This window comes from Oncorhynchus kisutch, linkage group LG25 (assembly GCF_002021735.2).
Source record: "Oncorhynchus kisutch isolate 150728-3 linkage group LG25, Okis_V2, whole genome shotgun sequence".
Taxonomy (NCBI): Eukaryota; Metazoa; Chordata; class Actinopteri; order Salmoniformes; family Salmonidae; genus Oncorhynchus; species Oncorhynchus kisutch.
In genome coordinates this window covers 37,874,198-37,897,418 of record NC_034198.2, presented here as the reverse complement: position 1 = coordinate 37,897,418, position 23,221 = coordinate 37,874,198, and the positions used below count along the sequence as shown (strand labels likewise).

The window sequence follows — 23,221 nt, the reverse complement described above, 5'->3', positions numbered from 1 at the left end:
TAGTATGAGACCAGTGTTTATTGCCAGTCCATACCCTGCGTTGTGCTGTGTTGATCTGTACGCTATTCAGTTCTGCCACTAGGTGGCAGAGTTGGATCAGTCTTTCCAATCAAAGCTCTGGCCTCTTATCAACTCAAGAGAATAAAATAATCAATATTTGCTTCTCCATTGCATTGCACTTTGTAATTTGTAATTTGTCCCAACCACTTAGACATACGACCAGCGTGTCGTTTGTATACCTCTTGTAGGATACCATCGTTTCTTATCAGAAAATACACAGGGAATAAATTATTAATTCAAATGCTTGATTGATCCTTTTATATAATCGTCTGATAGTATAGAAGTGTTATCCATCAATGATCAACTCATGATCAACTCCAGATGTGTAAATCATGACAGAGACAAGAGGAGTACTACTACACCTCTGTGTGTCCAGTCTGAGCTCCACCCATGTTGCTACTTTTACTCTGTCATCTGATACACAAGGAAATAAAAGGGAGGGCCGTGATTGCATGGAGGAGGGCGCGTGGGTGTGTTTGTTTCGGGGCGGGTATATGTATGTATGTGTGTTTGTTTTTGTGTGGTGTGTGTGTGTGTGTGTGTGTGTGTGTGTGTGTGTGTGTGGATGGTGTGTGTGTGTGTGTGGAGTTAGCTTAAACTATGAGAGATTCAGCTGAGACGCTCACATAGTTGAGGTGTGGCTTGTTAGAGGCTCCAGGAAGGAACTAACTCAGGTTAGCCAGAGGCAGACAGAGTAGAACAGAACAGAACAGAACAGGAGCAGCTGAGGCGAGTTCATCTGAGAGAGAAAGTGAGCGAGAGTGAGTGAGTGAGCTATGGCAGACACAGAACTCAAACCAGAGTCAAAACCAGACCAGAAACTCTGCTGCACTGTTTGTTCCAGTGCTCTCAATGGTGACAAATCCTCTACCTGTGGCCACTTAGTCTGTGCCTCCTGCCTGGGCAGGAAAAGTAAGGGCTGCCCCCAGTGTTTACAATGCTCTGGCAAGCCTATACCGGCATCTGTGGAACAGAACGGAACGATGATAGAAATAGTGGCTGAGTCTCCACTGGTGATCAAAACCGAAGAAAGAGAGAAAAGGGATATACAAACCCAAATTTCAAAGACACCAGACAAGGCAATGATACGGGAAGACCTGAAGGAATCAGAGGACCCTAAGACACCAGACAAGGCAATGATACGGAAAGACCTGAAGGAATCAGAGGACCCTAAGACACCAGACAAGGCAATGATACGGGAAGACCTGAAGGAATCAGAGGACCCTAAGACACCAGACAAGGCAATGATACGGAAAGACCTGAAGGAATCAGAGGACCCTAAGACACCAGACAAGGCAATGATACGGGATGACCTGAAGGAATTAGAGGACCCTAAGACACCAGACAAGGCAATGATACGGAAAGACCTGAAGGAATCAGAGGACCCTAAGACACCAGACAAGGCAATGATACGGGAAGACCTGAAGGAATTAGAGGACCCTAAGACACCAGACAAGGCAATGATACGGGAAGACCTGAAGGAATTAGAGGACCCTAAGACACCAGACAAGGCAATGATACGGGAAGACCTGAAGGAATTAGAGGAAGAGAAAAATAAAGAGAGTGATCCTCCACAGCCTGCAGAGGAAGTGAAAGAGGATGTGGGGGTTGGGGTGGGAGACACATTAAAGGAAGAGAAAGCAAAAGGAGAGGTGAAAGTAGAGCCGTTGGGGCCCGATGATGTTGTGTGTGACTCGTGTATGGAGATGAGCCCGTGCCGGGCCCTCAAGTCCTGCCTCACCTGCCTTGTGTCCTACTGCGAGGCCCACCTTAGGCCTCACCTGGAGAACCCCAAGTTCCAGAACCACAGGTTGGTGGAGCCGCTGAGGGACATCGAGAGACGGACCTGTGAGACCCACAAGTGGCCCCTGGACCTTTTCTGCTGTGCCGACGCTGTGTGTGTCTGTCAGGACTGTGTGACAGAGGACCACAGGGGACACAACACTGTGCCTGTGATGGAGGCACGCAGAAACATTGAGGTATTGCATGCATTCCTTCTTTCTCTTACTCCATTTCTTTCTCTCTCCCTCTCTCCCTCTCTCTCCCTTTATCTACCTCTCCCATTCTCTCTGTTTCTCTTACTCCCTCTCTCCCTTTCCCCCTCTCTCCCTTTCCCCCAGTTTCTCGCCGTCTCTCCCTCTCTCTATTCTGTCTCCCTTTCTCTGTTTCTCTCTCTCCCTTTCTCTCTCTCTCTCTCTCTCTCTCTCCCTCTCTCTCAGTTTCTCTGTCTCTCCCTCTCTCTCAGTTTCTCTCTCTCCCTCTCTCTCAGTTTCTCTGTCTCTCTCTCACTCTCTCTCAGTTTCTCTCTCTCCCTTTCTCTCCCTTTCTCTCCCTCTCTCTTCCTCTGTGTCTTTCTCTCTCCCTCTCAGTTTCTCTGTCTCTCTCTCACTCTCTCTCAGTTTCTCTCTCTCCCTTTCTCTCCCTTTCTCTCCCTCTCTCTTCCTCTGTGTCTTTCTCTCTACCTCTCTCCCTCTCTCTCAGTTTCTCTGTCTCTCACTCACTCTCATGTTCTTTGATACACATGCACGAACAAACATTTGCATAGATTTGATATCTAAAGGAAACACCTTGTGCATAGGGGCCAAACCATTCTGAAATTACAGAACACCGTATCAGTTGTGTGGTGTTGTTATCTATGAAAATTGGCCACCTCGTGTTTGTAAGTAAAGAGTCACCTAAGTTTCTGTACGTGGCGAGAGTGGAATAAAAACAGGCTGTTTTCTTCACAAACTCATCCAGAGCCGCTGTGGTAAGTGATCAGTCTGAAACATCCTACTGTATTGTATTAACCCATACATTTTCCAAATGCTATAGCCTACATTGATTTTGATTAAGTAAGTATCTTTAACTATTCGTCACACTTTACAATTTGTCCTTGGCATACTAAGTAGATTTCATCTTAAGTCTTGTGCCGTAATGAATCAAAGGCAGCTACTCTTTACTACACTTATTAATAGACATTTGACAACAGGTACAACAGTGTACAAAACATTATGAACACCTGCTCTTTCCATGACATAGACTGACCAACTGAATCCAGGTGAAATGTATGATCCCTTATTGATGTCACTTGTTAAATCCACTTCAGTCAGTGTAGATGAAGGGGGAAGGAGACGGGTTAAAAATAAGGATTTTTTTTTTGAAAGCCTTGAGACAATTGAGACATGGATTGTGTATGTGTGCCATTCCGAGGGTTTATGGGCAAGACAAAAGATTTCAGTTCCTTTGAATGGGATATGGTAGTAGGTGGCAGGCGCACCGGGTTGTGTCAAGAATTACAACGTTAATGAGTCTTTCACTCTCAACAGTTTCCTGTGTTTATCAAGAATAGTCCACCACCCAAAGGACATCCAGACAACTTGACATAACTGTGGGAGGCATTGGAGTCAACATGGGCCAGCATCCTTGTGTAATGCTTTCGACACCTTGTAGAGTCCATGCCCCGATGAATTGAGGCTGTTCTGAGGGCAAAAGGGGGTGGAACTCAATATTAGGAAGGTGTTCTTAATGTTTTGTACACTCAGTGTATATAGTAGTGTCTGACCGGTGGTAGGCAGGGCTGGCCCTTGCCTTTTACAGGGCCCTAAGTGAGATTTGGTGAGGGGGGCCCACCCTAAGTGAGATTTGGTGGGGAGGCCCATCCACCTCGCAAACAAAAATGTTTTAGTGCCCCCTCCACAACATTGGAAATAAACATTTACGTTTTTAAAGTCAATTTCCTGCTTATCTACATATTCTATCATTGGGAGTAGAGAAGTTTAGCAGTTTTATTTTAAAAAAGACGCAATTTTACTCATTTTGCCATGGGGCAGATAGAAAAAGTTGCAGTTTTAAAGCTAATTTCCTGCAATTCTACACATTTTGCCTAGTGACTAACAAAATCAATGGAGGCCTCGTGGAGGTCAGGGCCCCTGGGCACATTCCCTGCGTGACTGTCGGTATTCTGCCATAAATCCTACAAATTTAGATAGCTGGCTAGACTGATTTATCCTTCTAAAAATGACTAATTGAGTGACTGCCAGTGACTGACATAAGAAGAGAAAACCTGCTGAAACCACATTTCAAAATGGCACATTGTGTGTTCTACGACTTTATACAAAGTTAAGGAAAATTACTAAATAAAATCAAAACTTTATTTAACGTGAATCCGACATTTAAATGACTAATTGTTAGACTGGAACTGGAATTAATGACACACTCAGTCAGATAGAACTTTCCAGAAGATCTCCTTCAAATGTTGATATTTGGTTGCGTTGACAACCAATACAATTCAACGTCGCTTTTGAAATACAGTAAATAGCTTATTAACTTGTCGACAAGTTAACAAATTGAGGCTCGAACTCAAACAAAAATGTAATGTATTCAAGCAGTACATTTAAATAATATATACAATATATTTTAGTAGACGCTCTCATCCAGAGCGACTTACAGTAGTGAGTGAGTACATTTTCATACTGGTCCATACTGGTCCTGATTTAAACCCACAACCCTAGCATTGCAAGGACCATACTCTACCAACTGAGCCACATGGGCCAGTAGATACATGTCCTTTAAATGCTGATATTTGGTTGAGTTGTTAACCAAATGCACTACTATTACTAAAGTTATGGTTAAGTTCTTCCTGGGTTCCACATGAAACATTATTTAATACAAAACATCAATAGACTCGGGGGCTCCTGAGTAGCGCAGCAGTCTAAGGGTGTACTAGAGGCGTCACTACATACCCTGGTTCGTTCCCATGATGTGTCACAACCGGCCGTGATCGGGAGTCCCATAGGGCAGCGCACAATTGCCTAGCATCGTCCGGGTTAGGGGAGGATTTGTCCCGGGGTAGGCCGTCATTGTAAATAAGAATTTGTTCTTAACTGACTAGTTAAATAAAGGTTAAATAAAAATATTAAAATAACAACTCAAGGACAGAGCTACAAAGATTTAAAAATAAGACACTTTCATTCACTTACACAACATTTCAATAGACAATACCCACTGGGCACAGACGTCAATTCAACATCTATTCTACGTTAATTCAACGTAATATCATTGAAATGACGTGGAAACGACGTTGATTCAACCAGTGTGTGTTCCCAGTGGGTAATAACTCAAGGACACAACTACATACATTTAAAATAAGAATACATACTTATATACACTTATTCAGTAAGTGTATATAAGACAACAGCACATAGCTTTCTCACAGCGCTGCTCTTAAATGAACCACCTAAGATAATACAATCAATCAATAAATCAATCAATAAATCCGATAAATCCTACGCTCACGTCCGTGGAGGCTCCTCAGAGGAGGAAGGAGAGGACCATCCTCCTCAGTAAAATTTCATAAAAATAAAAATAGTGAAACACTTAAAACAGTTATTAGATAAAACTATACTAAATATATTAATGTCACCAAATAATTTATTAAAACACTGTTTTGCTATTAAGATCTACAGTAGCCTCAACAGCACTCTGTAAGGTAGCACAATTGTGTAGCAGGAGGACAGCTAGTTCCCGTCCTGCTCTGGGTACATTGACGTCAATACAAAACCTAGGAGGTTTTATGGTTTTCACACCCTTCCATAGACTTGCACAGTAATTATGACAACTTCCGGAGGATGTGCTCCAACCTATCAGAGCTATTGCAGCATAAAATGATATGTTGTCTACCCAATCAAATGATCAGAGAATTAATCTAGTTCTGATAGCATAAGCGACAGCTAGCTAGCACTGCAGTGCATAAAATGTGGTGAGTAGTTGACTCAAAAAGAGAGAAAGAAAATAATTGAACAGTTTTGAACAAATTTAGGCACAAGAGAAAGCGAGCTACGTATATTTTGTTGTATTTTTTCCACTTTTACTTACCTAGCGAATGCATCTAGCTAGTTTAGCCTACTCAAACACCCGGCTCAAACAGAGAGGGATGCTATGTTAGCTAGCTGGCTATGGCTATCCAACAGAGAGGGATGCCATGTTAGCTAGCTGGCTATGGCTATCCAACAGAGAGGGATGCTATATTAGCTAGCTGGCTATGGCTATCCAACAGAGAGGGATGCTATGTTAGCTAGCTGGCTATGGCTATCCAACAGAGAGGGATGCTATGTTAGCTAGCTGGCTATGGCTATCCAACAGAGAGGGGTGCTATGTTAGCTAGCTGGCTATGGCTATCCAACAGAGAGGGATGCTATATTAGCTATCTGGCTATGGCTATCCAACAGAGAGGGATGCTATGTTAACTAGCTGGCTATGGCTATTCAACAGAGAAGGATGCTATGTTAGCTAGCTGGCTATGGCTATCCAACAGAGAGGGATGCTATGTTAGCTAGCTGGCCATGGCTATCCAACAGATAGGGATGCTATGTTAGCTAGCTGGCTATGGCTATCCAACACTGGAACTCTTCCAAGTCAAGGTAAGCCTTTGGTTTTATTAATTTATTGCCACCGGGATCCGCAGGTGTAACTGCTAAACCTTCTTGCTGACTGTACACTGTACTGCATGATTGTAGCGGGTTTACTAACGAGTTATGCGGTTATGACCTGAAGGTTTGGCTTGAAAAGTTGTTTTTTCGCCTGGTCACAGACAGCTATTGTGTTGTTCACTGAAGTCCACAAGATAAGGGAAAGGGTGAGAGGAGGAGAACGCATAGATGCGAGAAGGAATTGTACAACAGACAAATTATCATGCTGTTTGTATGTGGCTGCTATGAAAGTGAACTGTGTCTGCGTGTGACCAGGGGTGTATTAATTCCTCCAATTCTGTTGAAAAACGTTTCTTAAACAGAACGGGGATAACATACCTGAATCTGTGGAATTCAACTGAATTCAAAATCTTTCAGACACTTTCACTCTCCTGCTATATGAAATGATATGAAATTAATGCATGTTGAAGATAGCATGCAGGTCATTAGGTCATAGGTCATTGGTCATTGGGTCATAGGTCATTGGGTCATAGGTCATTGGGTCATAGGTCATTAGGCCATAGGTCATTGGGTCATAGGGTCATAGGTCATAAGGTCATAGGTCATTGGGTCATAGGGTCATAAGGTCATAGGTCATTGGGTCATAGGTCATTGCAGGTCTGTGGAGATCTTCACCATTGATGTTATAATCGGTGCAGAATCTCAAATGGCGTTGATCACCATGTACTTTTAATATAATCTCAACTGAAATCCAGGCCATTTCATTCTGCTATTCTACTAACCAAAAATCAGACAATGTTTTTCCATTTGAATTTGGTTGTGCTTTCAGATGGTTGAAAACATAGTGATAACACATTGGGAATTCAAACTAACCTTTGAGCTGTATTTTTGAGTGATTGAATACAGGTGGTAATCTCATTGTTCAACATCTTAACAAAATTATAACCCAATTATCCACGTTGAAAGGACATGGTGTGCCTGGTGGGTAGTCTCTCTCAGTGACAGAGACAGTCCACGACCCTCAGGTCCAGTCATTCATTTGATAATTAGATAATTCCAACAGAGATCCAGGTTTTAGCTCACACCTGTTATTTGCAAATGAACCGTTGTTGCAAAACTTTAAATAATGACATTCCCTATCTAAATCAAGGAATGATTGAAAAACCCATACGGTATTGACAGTAGTCATGCAACAACTCAATTACTATTAGCTGAATCCTTGGTAATTCACATGTGCAACGTAAATACAATAATCTCATAATGCTGAACTAAACTCAAGGTATGACTGAGGAGGGAAGGCTCTTCTTTATCTAACTTTCTTCTTGTGTGTTCACAAGCAAATACCTCTTTTGAGGTATTACATAACTCACAAAGGAATGGGGGAGGCGTTGTTTGATCTGATCTGGCTGACACATTGTTGAACAGGAGGCAAAGCTTGTCTGTGTTGAGCCAGGATAGTCTCAAACAATTCAGTATATGCCATTTATCCAGACTTATCCAAACCTCGTTGTTACTGTTTACTGCTGGCTCAGGGAACATCCAAACAAGATCATTCTGTTGACATACAGTTTGACACACGACGTGGGACTCAGTTTCCCTTCAAGGGTTCTCGTTGTTGTCTCACTGAGCATAACACCATTTACATTTAACAAGACACAACATGTGAATAGTTGTAAGTACTGTTTTGTGACGTGAGATATTTGTCTCTGTGAGTATAGGATAATAAGGATAATTAACATTCATGCCTCATCTACAAATTGTTTAAGCCCAAACAGGTCGAACGACTTTGTTGTTCCGTTGTTCTATAGATCACAATATTCATTTTTTTTCTTCCCCAGAGCAATGAGAGCGTGCTCAGACCAGAACAGGAATCTACTGAGGGGAAAGGAGAGGGTAGGACACAAGAGCAGCTGTTGAGTGAGTAACCTGGTCCCAGATCTGTTTGTGTTGTTTTGCTAACTCTGTCATTGACAATGACCGTAGAGAGTTGGCAAGACAGCACAATCACATCTGGGACCAGGCTAACTCTTAAAATGGCTGAGGAATATGAAAATGCTTCATTAACAGTCACATTAGGCTGCCTGGGAGGTTTTCAAAGTGTTGCCTTTCAATAAAGAGGCGCTCATTTTGAGCACTCTCATACCTACACCAGCACAGGTTTCTAGAATGATGAGAAAATAGTTTATGGAAATATGCATATTGACATGCATGCAAGGAAAACAAATTGCTACTTTATTTCAAGCATTTCAATACATTTTGAAATGAAATGAAATGAACCTTATAATTATCCTTTCTGCACACTCTTATGATAGTGATATTTGCTAGTAATGTCTCTCCTGAGCACTCGGGGGATTTGGCCTGTATGGGTACGGCTACATTGAAAGGTTTCTTACAGAAGAAATATGGACCACATATGCATAACCATGGTAACAATCAAAAGGGAAAGATTATGGGAATAAGTATTAGACTAAAAGGTGAGGACACAACAGTTCACCTGACTCAAGGCTGAATCCAAACATTACACTATTGATTTTATGTGCATTTTGACATTTACTGTGCTTCTCGACCACATTTGTTGATAACTAAATCTGAAAATACTCGGAATACTTTCAGGAACATTCTAAGAATATTCTCGGAAAATGTGGGGTAGGTGTAACATAAAACAACAACAAAAAATGGACAAGGGTTTGAGGAAGAAGTCAAATTGGTCTGCAAGTCTTCAACTATAAGCTGCTTTCCAAACTGTACCATTGAAGAACTAGAGCGAGCACACTTGTAGCTGTTAAGTTTGGAACACAGCCCCACATCCCCACCATCACACCATTTTTTAAAAAACCTTTATTTAACTAGGCAAGTCAGTTAAAGAACAAATTCATATTTTCAATGAAGGCCTAGGAACAGTGGGTTAACTGTCTGTTCAGGGGCAGAGCGACAGATTTGTACCTTGTCAGCTTGGGGATTCGGACTTGCAACCTTTCGGTTACTAGTCCAACACTCTAACCACTAGGCTACCCTGCCGTCCCTACACTCTAACCACTAGGCTACCCTGCCACCCCAATTGCTGTTGTTGTTTACGTAATCCATTGTAAATCGTGTCAGGTTGGCATCATTTGAAAGCTTGTTCTATTGCCAACGTGACTAGCTAAACTATACAATATGATATTACAGGTTTAGGCTTCACAATTCAGAGAAGAAAGACTGTCATTTTGGTGTGCATAGAAGTGAGTCATGAGTACATTCAGATTTGTAGTCCTCAGCAAATGTTCTTTACAATACTACAAACATAGACTCATTATGTTCAGGACAACCCAGGGTATAACGCCATGTCATCATGTAACTGTAAATCATAAACATTGACTCTGTACATTACATGAGTTTTATGACAGATATGTGAAGTGCCTGTTTGGACTCACAGGTGTTTTTGCTTACTTGTATGACATCAAAGCAGTAATTATTATAATCTTTAAAGTCTCATCTTTCAAAATACATTGAGCCCTCTTAATTTGTAGCATTTCCCCAACAGAGCCTGGGCACGATCCCAGGGACTCTGATGGCACAGCTGGCGCTGCAGTACAGCGCCCTTAACCACTGCGCCACCCGGGAGACCCAAGTCTCTTCTTCTTATTGGTGTCCTTTAGTAGTGGTTTCTTTGCAGCAAATCGACCATGAAGGCCTGATTAACATAGTCTCCTTTGAACAGTTGCTGTTGAGATGTGTCTGTTACTTGAACTCTGTGAAGCATTTATTTGGGCTGCAATGAATTTATCCTCTGAAGCAGAGGTAACTCTGGTTCTTCCTTTCCTGTGGCGGTCCTCATGAGAGCCAGTGTCATCATAGCGCTTGATGTTTTTTTTGCAAAGTTCTTGACATTTTCCACATTGTCTGACTTTCATGTCTTAAAGTAATGATGGACTGTCATTTCTCTTTTCTTATTTGTGCTGTTCTTGTCATAATATGGACTTGGTATTTTACCAAATAGGGCTATCTTCTGTATAGCACCACTACCTTGTCACAACGCAACTGAAATGCATTAAGAAGGAAAGAAATTCCACAAATGAACTCTTAACAAGGCACACCTGTTTATTGAAATGCATTCCAGGTGACTACCTCATGAAGCTGGTTGAGAGAATGCCAAGAGTGCGCAAAGCTGTCATCAAGGCAAAGGCTGGCTACTTTGAAGAATCTTTGTTTAACACTGTTTTGCTTACTACATGATTCCATAGTTTTTGATGTCTTCACTATTATTCTACAATGTAGAAGATAGTACAAATAAAGAAAAACCCTTGAATGAGTCGATGTGTCCAAACCTTTGACTGGTACTGTAATTCAATGAATCAACATTTTATTTAATATCATACAAAGAATGCCTATGTAAATGGTTAGTGCGTTTACTCATCCATCTTACATCAAAACAAGAGATGATTGGATAGTGAAATGAATAGTGTCCAATAGAAATGATCATCAGAATGTCAGGACTGGATCAGAAACCTGTACATCCAGTAGCTAGATCTCTTGGAGCAAGGTTGGCCATGCATGTTCTAGGTCTATGCATTGTTACATTTAGCACTATTGTTGTGGTCCTACAACCAATTCTAACAGTAAACCAGTAGCATATATAACCCATTGGAGATATACTCTTCAGTCTCTCCGGGACTTGGGACTTTCCTTGGGAACTGCAATTGTGTTTTTGTATTGTCACAGATCTCTCTTTGGGACTGGAAATATGTTTGTTAGCTTGCTAGCTGTAGCTAGCTAGCTGACGTTACCTAGAATGGATGGTTAACCTGATAAACCACTTACCCATGTGCTACACAACCTCCTGCTGCTAACGTTACTATACATGCAGGCAATGCTGCCCGTCCTCCGAAGGTTTCTCCCACCAGCCTCCTCTGGTACAGATAGGAATTCTAGCATGAGTACCAGTTGCAACTCAAGAGTCACTTGGTTCTAAGAAATGCAGGTCCTAACTGTAGTGAATCAGATTACTTCCCTGAAAAACACAATAGAATAACGCAGAAATCAGATCATATCTGACAATAGAGAAACGGACAGGAAAACGCTCTGTTCCTGTGACTCAGCTGTATTGTGAATGATCCGATAAATTGGTCAAATAAATGAGTTGAACAGAATTGTTCACATAAAGGCATAGCTTCAGCACGACAACAACTTGGCTATAGTGTGCGCAGCCATTGAATTTCCCTCTCCTTCTCTTCCTCTCCTTCTCTTCCTGTTGTCCTTCCTGTCCTTTTTTTTTTAAATTCCTGACAGAGGGAACTACTAGATAAGCAAGCAGAGATGGTGAGGACAATGACAGCAGCAGAGAATGCCATCAACAAACTTCAAGTCAACACGGTCTCTATTGAGGTACGGTAGGCTGCCCTCCTTGTTCCATGTTTAAAGGATGATGTCAAAGACTGATGGATCTGTGACCCGATGAACAAAGTGCTGGGTAGCATCCCTGTAGCCAAGTGTTTGTACATTCCAGATATCCCATCCCTGTAGCCGAGTGTTTGTACATTCCAGATATCCCATCCCTGTAGCCGAGTGTTTGTACATTCCAGATATCCCATCCCTGTAGCCGAGTGTTTGTACATTCCAGATATCCCATCCCTGTAGCCGAGTGTTTGTACATTCCAGATATCCCATCCCTGTAGCCGAGTGTTTGTACATTCCAGATATCCCATCCCTGTAGCCGAGTGTTTGTACATTCCAGATATCCCATCCCTGTAGCCGAGTGTTTGTACATTCCAGATATCCCATCCCTGTAGCCGAGTGTTTGTACATTCCAGATATCCCATCCCTGTAGCCGAGTGTTTGTACATTCCAGATATCCCACGCGACCAGTGACAAAACAGAGACATGTCACAATGTTTTAAACGACTAATAAAAGAACAAGAGATACCTCTAATTTATAAGTAGTCCCCAGGTATCGGAACCGCCCACCCCAACCTGACAGGTTTACCCAGGTGTGGTGAATGAATTTGTATAGGGTTTGGCTCCACCGTCATGCAGCATTCCTTGTCCCCTAGGGATTGATTGTGTAAGCAGACAGTCAATACCTGAAGCATAGACACCTTTATGGGAAAATTGCAGACTGTGGAGAAACACACACATGCAAACACACACGCACACACACACACACCACACGCACGTATGCATGGTGGTATTATAAATGTTGTATTGTAGATGTGTAGTGTTGTATTGTAGATAGGCAGTGTTGTAATACTGTTATGTGTAGTGTTGTATTTTAGCCTTACTTAGTTTGAACCCCAGGAAAACATAGTCACAAGAACAAACAAAAGCCACTTAAATCAGACCACTGTCTGTCTGTCTGTCTGTCTGTCTGTCTGTCTGTCTGTCTGTCTGTCTGTCTGTCTGTCTGTCTGTCTGTCTGTCTGTCTGTCTGTCTGTCTGTCTGTCTGTCTGTCTGTCTGTCTGTCTGTCTGTCTGTCTGTCTGTCTGTCTGTCTGTCTGTCTGTCTGTCTGTCTGTCTGTCTGTCTGTCTGTCTGTCTGTCTGTCTGTCTGTCTGTCTGTCTGTCTGCCTGCCTGCCTGCCTGCCTGCCTGCCTGCCTGCCTGCCTGCCTGTCTGTCTGTCTGTCTGTCTGCCTGCCTGCCTGTCTGTCTGCCTGCCTGCCTGTCTGTCTGTCTGTCTGTCTGTCTGTCTGTCTGCCTTTCTGTCTGTCTGTTCGTCCGTCCGTCCGTCCGTCACCTCAGCCCCTATATCTAAATATACTGTACCTAGTGTGTACACAATTATAAAACGGACCTGACAACACCTCTTCCATCTCCCCATGCAGAATTCAGTGACGGAGGTCCGTGAGGTGATTGAGAACCAGTTTACGGTGCTCCAGGCTGCGGTGGAGCGGGCCAAGAGAGAGGTAATCCTATTTATTGATGAAGTGATATGCCTAGCTGTTTTAGGCACTGTCCCTATATTTAGGCTGATCTATTATTTTTTACTTGCTTCTAAAAAAATATATATGTTGTATGACATCACATTTGATGTATGTTTTATGTACTGTTTTGTTTCTGTCAAATCTGCATATAAACCAAGATTTTGTAATAAACGTAAACCTGAACCTAAAGGTGACGGAGATCCTGGAGGGAGAGGAGAAGCAGGCTCTGAGACAGGCCGATGGGATCAAGGTACACCTGGAGCAGAGGTGCACTGAGCTGAAAAAGACACAGGCGCAGGTGGAGAAGCTCTCCAAGAACAAGAATGACGTGGACTTCTTACAGGTGAGGTCTTACTTTGGTCTGGTGGTTTACAATGGATTGAGACTGAGATAGAGGTGGTGCCAAGTCCGTAGTTCTAGTCACTGACCTACGGTGATTCTCATGGTGGTAGGTAATGCACAGACAGTAGCCTCATTTACAGGTGCAAAATCTATTTGGTGGTTAACCATGGACTGCTGATGAAGTGGTGCCACATGGAACATGACTCAGGTGGACTCCCTACAGGTAAGGTGTTTTTTCTCTGGTCTGGTGGATTCGGTGTTGGTTGTGTTGTGGTGCCGGACAGTGCCAAGTGACTCAATAGTGTTATTAACAAACCTGAAGTGCGTATGTGCTGCTGTCATACGTATTTACTTTTATCATGAAATACGACTAAAGTAGAGAATAGTGGAGGCTGGTGGGAGGAGCTATAGGGGGATGGGCTCCTTTTATTGGTTGGAATGCAACAGAAAACAAACGCATCAAACATATGGAAACCACGTTTGACTCCATTCCTTTCATTCCATTCCAGAGATTACAAAGAGCCCCTATAGCGCCTCATGACAGCCTCCGCTGGTAGAAACTAACCTAATGTTTTACCAAAAGCCATGTTTCATCATTAGTATTCACTCAGGTTCCCATTAACGTAAGCAAGTAAGCCTTGTCCAATGGCCAATGAGGGCAGCTATATCCTGTTCCTGTAGCATGAGACAACTTGATGTACAATTACACCCCCTTGGACAGGACGCCATTAGCGATACTTCATCAGTCATTTCCAACGGTGTACTAAATAGTGAACCTGAGGTGTGTTGTGTGTTTTACAGGAGTATTCTGAGTGGAAGAAGGACTGCTCCGACATCCCCCTACCTGGGGTCTACATCGGCCTCGTGGACCGGCTCAACTCCTTCAGCAGAGAGATTGTTACCTCCACACAGGAGCTGTGTGAGCTGCTGCTGTCCAACTACATTGAGACACTCAAAGAGACCTGCAAAAATGGTGAGTGCAGTCACCATCTGGTTGGCAGAGGCAAATTGCCATAGTGGCTGGCGACAAGCCTCTGCAAGTCTCTGCTCACCCATTAGTGGCAAAAAGATAACGGCCCGAGCATGCAGTTGCGGTTCAGGCACACAAAGAAATTCCTCACCCTAGTCACAGAGAAACATAGAAAGTAGAGAGGAAGTGATGGTGTGTTAGGAGGAAGAACAACACTTCAGCTTTGTGCCCCAGATGGAAAGAGAATCTCCGTAGACTCTCTACCTGGGTGTGTTTAAACTTGTCTACAGACCTGAGGTATCCTTCAGGCAGTGTGGCATAGGTGTAGAGCCCTTGTTACAACTGGAGTAGAGTAGACTGGTAGACTGGTAGACTTGTAGACTGGTAGACTGGTAGACTTGTAGACTGGTAGACTGGTAGACTGGAGTAGACTGGAGTAGACTGGAGAAGACTGGAGTAGACTGGAGAAGACTGGTAGACTGGTAGACTGGTAGACTGGAGTAGACTGGTAGACTGGAGTAGGCTGGAGTAGACTGGAGAAGACTGGAGTAGACTGGAGAAGACTGGTAGACTGGTAGACTGGAGTAGACTGGTAGACTGGAGTAGGCTGGAGCAGACTGAAGTATACTGGAGTAGACTGGTAGACTGGCGTAGACTGGTAGACTGGAGTAGACTAGTAGACTGGAGTAGACTGGAGTAGACTGGAGTAGACTGGTAGACTGGAGTAGACTGGAGTAGACTGGTAGACTGGAGTAGACTGGAGTAGAGTAGACTGGTAGACTGGTAGACTTGTAGACTGGTAGACTGGCAGACTGGTAGACTGGTAGACTGGAGTAGACTGGTAGACTGGAGTAAACTGGAGTAGACTGGAGAAGACTGGAGTAGACTGGTAGACTGGAGTAGACTGGAGTAGACTGGAGAAGACTGATAGACTGGAGTAGACTGGAGTAGACTGGAGTATACTGGTAGACTGGAGTAGACTGGTAGACTGGAGTAGACTGGAGCCACTTTAAACAATGCTACCTTATAAATGTTACTTACCCTATATTATTCATCTCATATGCATACGTATATACTGTACTCTATATCATCGACTGCATCCTTATGTAATACATGTATCACTAGCCACTTTAACTATGCCACTTTGTTTACATACTCATCTCATATGTATATACTGTACTCGATACCATCTACTGTATCTTGCCTATGCTGCTCTGTACCATCACTCATTCATATATCCTTATGTACATATTCTTTATCCCCTTACACTGTGTATAAGACAGTAGTTTTGGAATTGTTAGTTAGATTACTTGTTGGTTATTACTGCATTGTCGGAACTAGAAGCACAAGCATTTCGCTACACTCGCATTAACATCTGCTAACCATGTGTATGTGACAAATAAAATTTGATTTGATTTGATTTGATTTGAGTAGACTTGTAGACTGGAGTAGACTGGAGTAGACTGGAGTAGACTGGTAGACTGGAGTAGACTGGAGTAGAGTAGACTGGTAGACTGGTAGACTTGTAGACTGGAGTAGACTGGTAGACTGGTAGACTGGAGTATACTGGAGTAGACTGGTAGACTGGAATAGACTGGTAGACTGCAGTAGACTGGAGTAGACTGGTAGACTGGAGTAGACTGGAGTAGAGTAGACTGGTAGACTTGTAGACTGGTAGACTGGCAGACTGGAGTAGACTGGTAGACTGGAGTAGACTGGTAGACTGGAGTAGACTGGAGTAGACTGGTAGACTGGAGTATACTGGAGTAGACTGGTAGACTGGAATAGACTGGTAGACTGCAGTAGACTGGAGTAGACTGGTAGACTGGTAGACTGGAGAAGACTGGAGTAGACTGGTATACTGGAGTAGACTGGTAGACTGGAGTAGACTGGAGTAGACTGGTAGACTGGAGGATACTGGAGTAGACTGGTAGACTGGAATAGACTGGTAGACTGCAGTAGACTGGAGTAGACTGGTAGACTGGAGTAGACTGGTAGACTGGTAGACTGGAGAAGACTGGAGTAGACTGGTATACTGGAGTAGACTGGAGTAGACTGGAGTAGACTGGTAAACTGGATTAGACTGGTAGACTGGAGAAGACTGGAGTAGACTGGTAGACTGGAGTAGACTGGTAGCCTGGAGTAGACTGGAGAAGACTGGAGAAGACTGGTAGACTGGAGTAGACTGGTAGACTGGAGTAGACTGGTAGACTGGAGTAGACTGGTAGACTGGAGAAGACTGGTAGACTGGAGTAGACTGGTAGACTGGAGAAGACTGGTAGACTGGAGTAGACTGGTAGACTGGAGAAGACTGGTAGACTGGAGTAGGCTGGAGTAGACTGGTAGACTGGAGTAGACTGGAGTAGACTGGAGTAGACTGGTAGACTGGAGAAGACTGGAGTAGACTGGAGTAGACTGGTAGACTGGAGAAGACTGGTAGACTGGAGTAGGCTGGAGTAGACTGGTAGACTGGAGTAGACTGGAGTAAACTGGAGTAGACTGGTAGACTGGAGAAGACTGGAGTAGACTGGAGTAGACTGGTAGACTGGAGAAGACTGGAGTAGACTGGAGTAGACTGGTAGACTGGAGAAGACTGGTAGACTGGAGTAGGCTGGAGTAGACTGGTAGACTGGACAAGACTGGAGTAGACTGGAGTAGACTGGTAGACTGGAGAAGACTGGTAGACTGGAGTAGGCTGGAGTAGACTGGTAGACTGGAGTAGACTGGAGTAGACTGGAGTAGACTGGTAGACTGGAGAAGACTTGAGAAGACTTGAGAAGACTGGTAGACTGGAGTAGACTGGTAGACTGGATTAGACTGGTAGACTGGTAGACTGGAGTAGACTGGTAGACTGGTCCCATCACACTTAGAGTACTGTCCAGTTATGTGGTCAATCCCTGGTCCTATCACACTTAGAGTACTGTCCAGTTATATGGTCAATCCCTGGTCCTATCACACCTAGAGTACTGTCCCTGGTCCTATCACACTTAGAGTACTGTCCAGTTATATGGTCAATCCCTGGTCCTATCACACTTAGAGTACTGTCCCTGGTCCTATCACACTTAGAGTAGTGTCCAGTTATATGGTCAATCCCTGGTTCTATCACACTGAGAGTACTGTCCCTGGTTCCATCACACTTAGAGTATTGTCCCTGGTTCCATCACACTTAGAGTACTGTCCCTGGTTCCATCACACTTAGAGTACTGTCCCTGGTTCCATCACACTTAGAGTACTGTCCCTGGTCCTATCACACTTAGAGTACTGTCCCTGGTTCCATCACACTTAGAGTACTGTCCCTGGTTCCATCACACTTAGAGTACTGTCCCTGGTCCTATCACACTTAGAGTACTGTCCCTGGTTCCATCACACTTAGAGTACTGTCCAGTTGCTCTAACCATATGAATATTATCCAAATGCATCAACATTTCTCATGGCTTCACGTTGAAAACAAATTACTATTCAGTCTTCTGATTTTCTTTAGGAATGTCATATTTAAAAACATTTAAAAACACAGTATTTGTCAGGCCAGTTAGTACATAGTAGCAACACGCATAACCACCGAACCAGACAGGTAAATTCAGGGCATCTAAGAAAACCCAAGCCAAGGACAAATCGTCTTAAACATACAGTTTTATATAGAGCCATAGCTGAATGGAACTCTTTACCAATCCATATTTCTCAGCTGAATGGAACTCTTTACCAATCCATATTTCTCAGACAACAAGTAAATCCACCTTCGAGAAAAAAATCTAAGAACATCTAATGTGACAGACCATATGACTGGACAGGAAATAGAAAGAGTACATCTAATGTGATAGACCATATGACTGGACAGGAAGTAGAACATCTAATGTGATAGACCATATGACTGGACAGGAAGTAGAACATCTAATGTGACAGACCATATGACTGGACAGGAAGTAGAACATCTAATGTGACAGACCATATGACTGGACAGGAAGTAGAACATCTAATGTGATAGACCATATGACTGGACAGGAAATTGAAAGTACATCTAATGTGACAGACCATATGACTGGACAGGAAATTGAAAGTACATCTAATGTGATAGACCATATGACTGGACAGGAAATTGAAAGTACATCTAATGTGATAGACCTTATGACCGGACAGGAAATAGAAAGCAACAACTGAATGTGTTTCCTGTCAGGGATTGTAACTCTCTGTATTGTCTACTTGTTAAATGTTTGTAAAGTCTTCATTTGTAATTGTTTGTAATGTCTTACTAATTGGGTTGGACCCCAGGAAGATTAGCAAACGTTACGGCGTTGGCTAATGGGGATACTAATTAAATTCACAAAAGTGTCCATGCAAAAAGAAATGACTACATTCAAATGAAAACTTCATGCTTGTGAGTTAAAAAGTGAAGTAGGTCCAATGTGATTATTTCTGACCATAAAACATGTTATATTTCTCTCTCCTCTCCAGACATGATGGGGATTAAAACCACAGTCCATGAAATAATCGCAGCCAAACAGAACATGGACGTTCCAGACCCAAAGACGCGGGAGGACTTTCTAAAGTGTAAGTCTCTTCTATCATATTGAGGTCATCCATACACAAACAAAAACAAGGCTTCAAATCACTTGAATGATATTACAGGAGTCCTTCAAGTTTATCATAACATTACAGTAATACTTCAAGTAGTTATCATAATATTACAGTAATACTTCAAGTAGTTATCATAATATTACAGTAATACTTCAAGTAGTTATCATAACATTACAGTAATACTTCAAGTAGTTATCATAATATTACAGTAATACTTCAAGTAGTTATCATAATATTACAGCAATACTTCAAGTAGTTATCACAATATTACAGTAATACTTCAAGTAGTTATCACAATATTACAGTAATACTTCAAGTAGTTATCATAATATTACAGTAATACCTCAAGTAGTTATCATAATATTACAGTAATACTTCAAGTAGTTATCATAATATTACAGTAATACTTCAAGTAGTTATCATAATATTACAGTAATACTTGAAGTAGTTATCACAATATTACAGTAATACTTCAAGTAGTTATCATAATATTACAGTAATACTTCAAGTAGTTATCATAATATTACAGTAATACTTCAAGTAGTTATCACAATATTACAGTAATACTTCAAGTAGTTATCATAATATTACAGTAATACTTCAAGTAGTTATCACAATATTACAGTAATACTTCAAGTAGTTATCATAATATTACAGTAATACTTCAAGTAGTTATCATAATATTACAGTAATACTTCAAGTAGTTATCATAATATTACAGTAATACTTCAAGTAGTTATCATAATATTACAGTAATACTTCAAGTAGTTATCATAATATTACAGTAATACTTCAAGTAGTTATCATAATATTACAGTAATACTTCAAGTAGTTATCACAATATTACAGTAATACTTCAAGTAGTTATCATAATATTCTGTAGAAATATTCAAATCTTTGTATGACGTAATTTGTAGTTTGAATCTGTAAAGTTGTCCTTGCCTAAGTTATTGATTCTGTTTTACTTTTATAATTTCTGTTATGTTATTCTCTCTCACGCTGTGCAGATGCCAATCCTGTGAGTTTTGATGCAGACACGGCCCATAAATTCCTGCGTCTGACTGAGGAAAACAGAAAGGTGACCAACACCACACCCTGGCAACACCCGTACCTCGACGTCCCTGAACGTTTTGAGAGCTGGCGACAGGTACTGGCCACAGAGAGCTTCTATGTCGGCCGACACTACTTCGAGGTGGACGTGAGCGGCGAGGGCACGTACGTCGGACTCACCTACAAGAGCATCGACCGCAAGGGTCCTGAAAGTAACAGCTGCATCACCGGCAATGACTTCTCATGGTGCCTCCAATGGAATGGGCGTAGCTTCTCTGCCTGGCACGGTGATGTGGAGACGCCTCTAAGCGTGGACAAGTTCACACGCATTGGGGTCTATGTGGACTATAGCCGTGGATTACTGGCTTTCTACGGGGTGGATGACGTCGTCGGCATGACCCTCATCCACAAATACAAGGCTGAGTTTCTGGAGCCCCTCTACCCAGCCTTCTGGCTGTCGAAGAAGGAGAACGTGGTAGTGCTTGTTGAACCTGGAGAGCCGCTGACACTGAAAAGCCCCTCTCCCCCTAAAATACCCCTTAAGACTGACGTAGCACCCCGAAGCCGTTTCACAGTAACTCTTGTTGTTGAACAATGATCAATTCGTCGGTAGTAGTAATTTTCTCCGTCGAGCCTGAAAAAGATTCAGAATGCAGGAAACAATGGAAAAAGAAACCAAAATCATTATCAGGTGACAAGAAACCTCACGAGATCTGTATATTATGTTCTAAATGAAAGTTGAATATTTATAATATATTTGTTCCTGTTCTTGTTGTGTTGCGTGACTAGTCTTGGTATAACGTCAGTGGTTAGGTTACATCTAATGTGATGGGTCACTTTCTATTCATATTGTGTGTTTAAATCTGACGCAGAACAGTTTTGATACTGTGACTATTTGAATGGGGGACTTCTTTGGGAAATGTTGGGACTGCTGTTACTGTTTACTACAAACTGTGACTTTGGAATGTACTGTATTTGAGAGATGCCACAGTAAATTAAATTAAATTGTATTTGTCAACTGCTTGGTATGTGTTACATGCGTCGTAAAAGTGTATTTGTCACATGCTCTGCAGACTAACAGGGACGTGCTTACTTTACAGGTAATTTCCCAACAACGGAGAGTTAAACAAATACATACAACATTTAAGTGGTAACACAAGGAATAAATACACAGTGAATAATGAACTACAATAACGAGTAAAAAATAACATGGCTATATTCAGGGTGTACCAGTACCGAGTTTAATAATATGAAATTCATTTCTCATACACACACACACACACACACACACACACACACACACACACACACACACACACACACACACACACACACACACACACACACACACACACACACACAGTTCATTGATAATTGTTTGCCAAAAGATATACACTATTAATTAAGAAGAAAATCGAGCAAGATAAGTTAAATGCATAGCTGAAAGCATAGGGGGTAGGAGATAATTGAGGCAGTTATGTATAGTGCCTTAGGAAAATATTCACACCCATCTGAGTTTTGCTGTTATGCTACAGCCTTATTAAAAAAAATATATATATATATATATATATCATCAATCTACACACAATACCCCATAATGACAAAGCGAAAACAAGTTTTTTAGAAATGTTAGCCGATGTATTCAAAATAACAAAAACAAAAATAATAAATACCTTATTTACATAAGTATTCAGACCCTTTGTCATGAGATGCTTAGCTATGGGAGAAATTGACCTCAGGTGCATCTTGTTTCCATTGATCATCCTTGAGATATTTCAACAACTTGGAGTCCACTTGTGGTAAATTAAATTGATTGGACATGATTTGGAAAAGTACACAGCTGTCTATATAAGGTCCCACAGTTGTCAGTGCATGTCATAGCAAAAACCAAGCCATGAGGACGAAGGAATTGTCCGTAAAGCTCCGACACAGGATTGTGTCGAGGAACAGATCTGGGGAAGGGTACCAACACATGTATGCAGCATTGAAGGTCCCCAAAAACACAGTGGTCTCCATCATTCTAAAATGGAAGAAGTTTGGAACCACCAAGACTCTTCCTAGAGCTGACCACCCGGCCAAACTGAGCAATCAAGGGAGAAGGGCCTTGGTCAGGGAAGTGACCAATAACCTGATGGTCACTCTGACAGAGCTATAAAGTGCCTCTGTGGAGATGAGAGAACCTTCCAGAAGGACAACCATCTCTGCAGCACTCCACCAATCAGGCCTTTATGGTAGAGTCGTGAGACAGAAGCCACTCCTCATAAAAGGCACATGACAGCCTGCTTGGAGTTTGTCAAAAGGCACCTAAAGACTCTCAAACCATGAGAAACAAGATTTTCTTGTCCGATGAATCCAAGATTGAACTCTTTGGCCTTAATGTCAGGTGTCATGTCTGGAGGAAACCTGGCACCATCCCTACGGTGAAGCATGGTGGTGGCAGCATCATGCTGTGGGGTTGTTTTTCAGCGGCAGGGACTGGGAGACTAGTCAGGATAGAGGCAAAGATGAAGAGAGCAAAGTAAAGAGAGAACCTTGTATGAAAACTTGCTCCAGAGCGCTTAGGACCTCAGACTGGGGTGAAGGTTAACCTTCCAACAGGACAACAACCCTAAGCAACAACCCTATAGCTGTGCAGCAACGCTCCCCATCCAAGCTGACAGAGCTTGAGAGGATCTGCAGAGACGAATGGGAGAAACTCCACAAATACAGATGTACCAACCTTGTAGCGTCATAGCCAAGAAGACTCGAGGCTGTAATCACTGCCAAAGGTGCATCAACAAAGTACTGAGTAAAGGGGCTGAATACTTATGTACATTTGATATTTCAGTTCATTATGGGGTATTTTGGGGTATTTTGTCTGGACTGATGAGGGGGGAAACATTTCCATCAACTTTAGAATAAGGCTGTAACGTAACCAAAG

The 23,221-nt window shown here is 42.3% G+C and overlaps 1 protein-coding gene across 1 annotated transcript; it reads left to right on the top strand.

The window, feature by feature from the left end:
- Window positions 1-585: 585 nt before the first annotated feature.
- On the top strand, window positions 586-21,336 carry LOC109870457 (tripartite motif-containing protein 16). Its single transcript, XM_031805161.1, has 7 exons — window positions 586-2,039; window positions 11,739-11,834; window positions 13,269-13,349; window positions 13,558-13,710; window positions 14,511-14,682; window positions 19,129-19,224; window positions 20,259-21,336. Exons 1-7 carry the CDS (start codon window positions 837-839, stop codon window positions 20,897-20,899), a joined length of 2,442 nt encoding a protein of 813 aa, XP_031661021.1. The 5' UTR covers window positions 586-836; the 3' UTR covers window positions 20,900-21,336.
- Window positions 21,337-23,221: the final 1,885 nt, after the last annotated feature.

Excerpts from the sequence above, each read along its gene's own strand:
- LOC109870457 (XM_031805161.1), top strand. The coding sequence starts at position 837 with ATGGCAGACACAGAACTCAAACCAGAGTCAAAACCAGACCAGAAACTC. Across the intron at positions 13,350-13,557 it reads TGGAGCGGGCCAAGAGAGAG|GTGACGGAGATCCTGGAGGG; the intron begins GTAATCCTATTT and ends CTGAACCTAAAG. Across the intron at positions 14,683-19,128 it reads CAAAGAGACCTGCAAAAATG|ACATGATGGGGATTAAAACC; the intron begins GTGAGTGCAGTC and ends TCTCCTCTCCAG.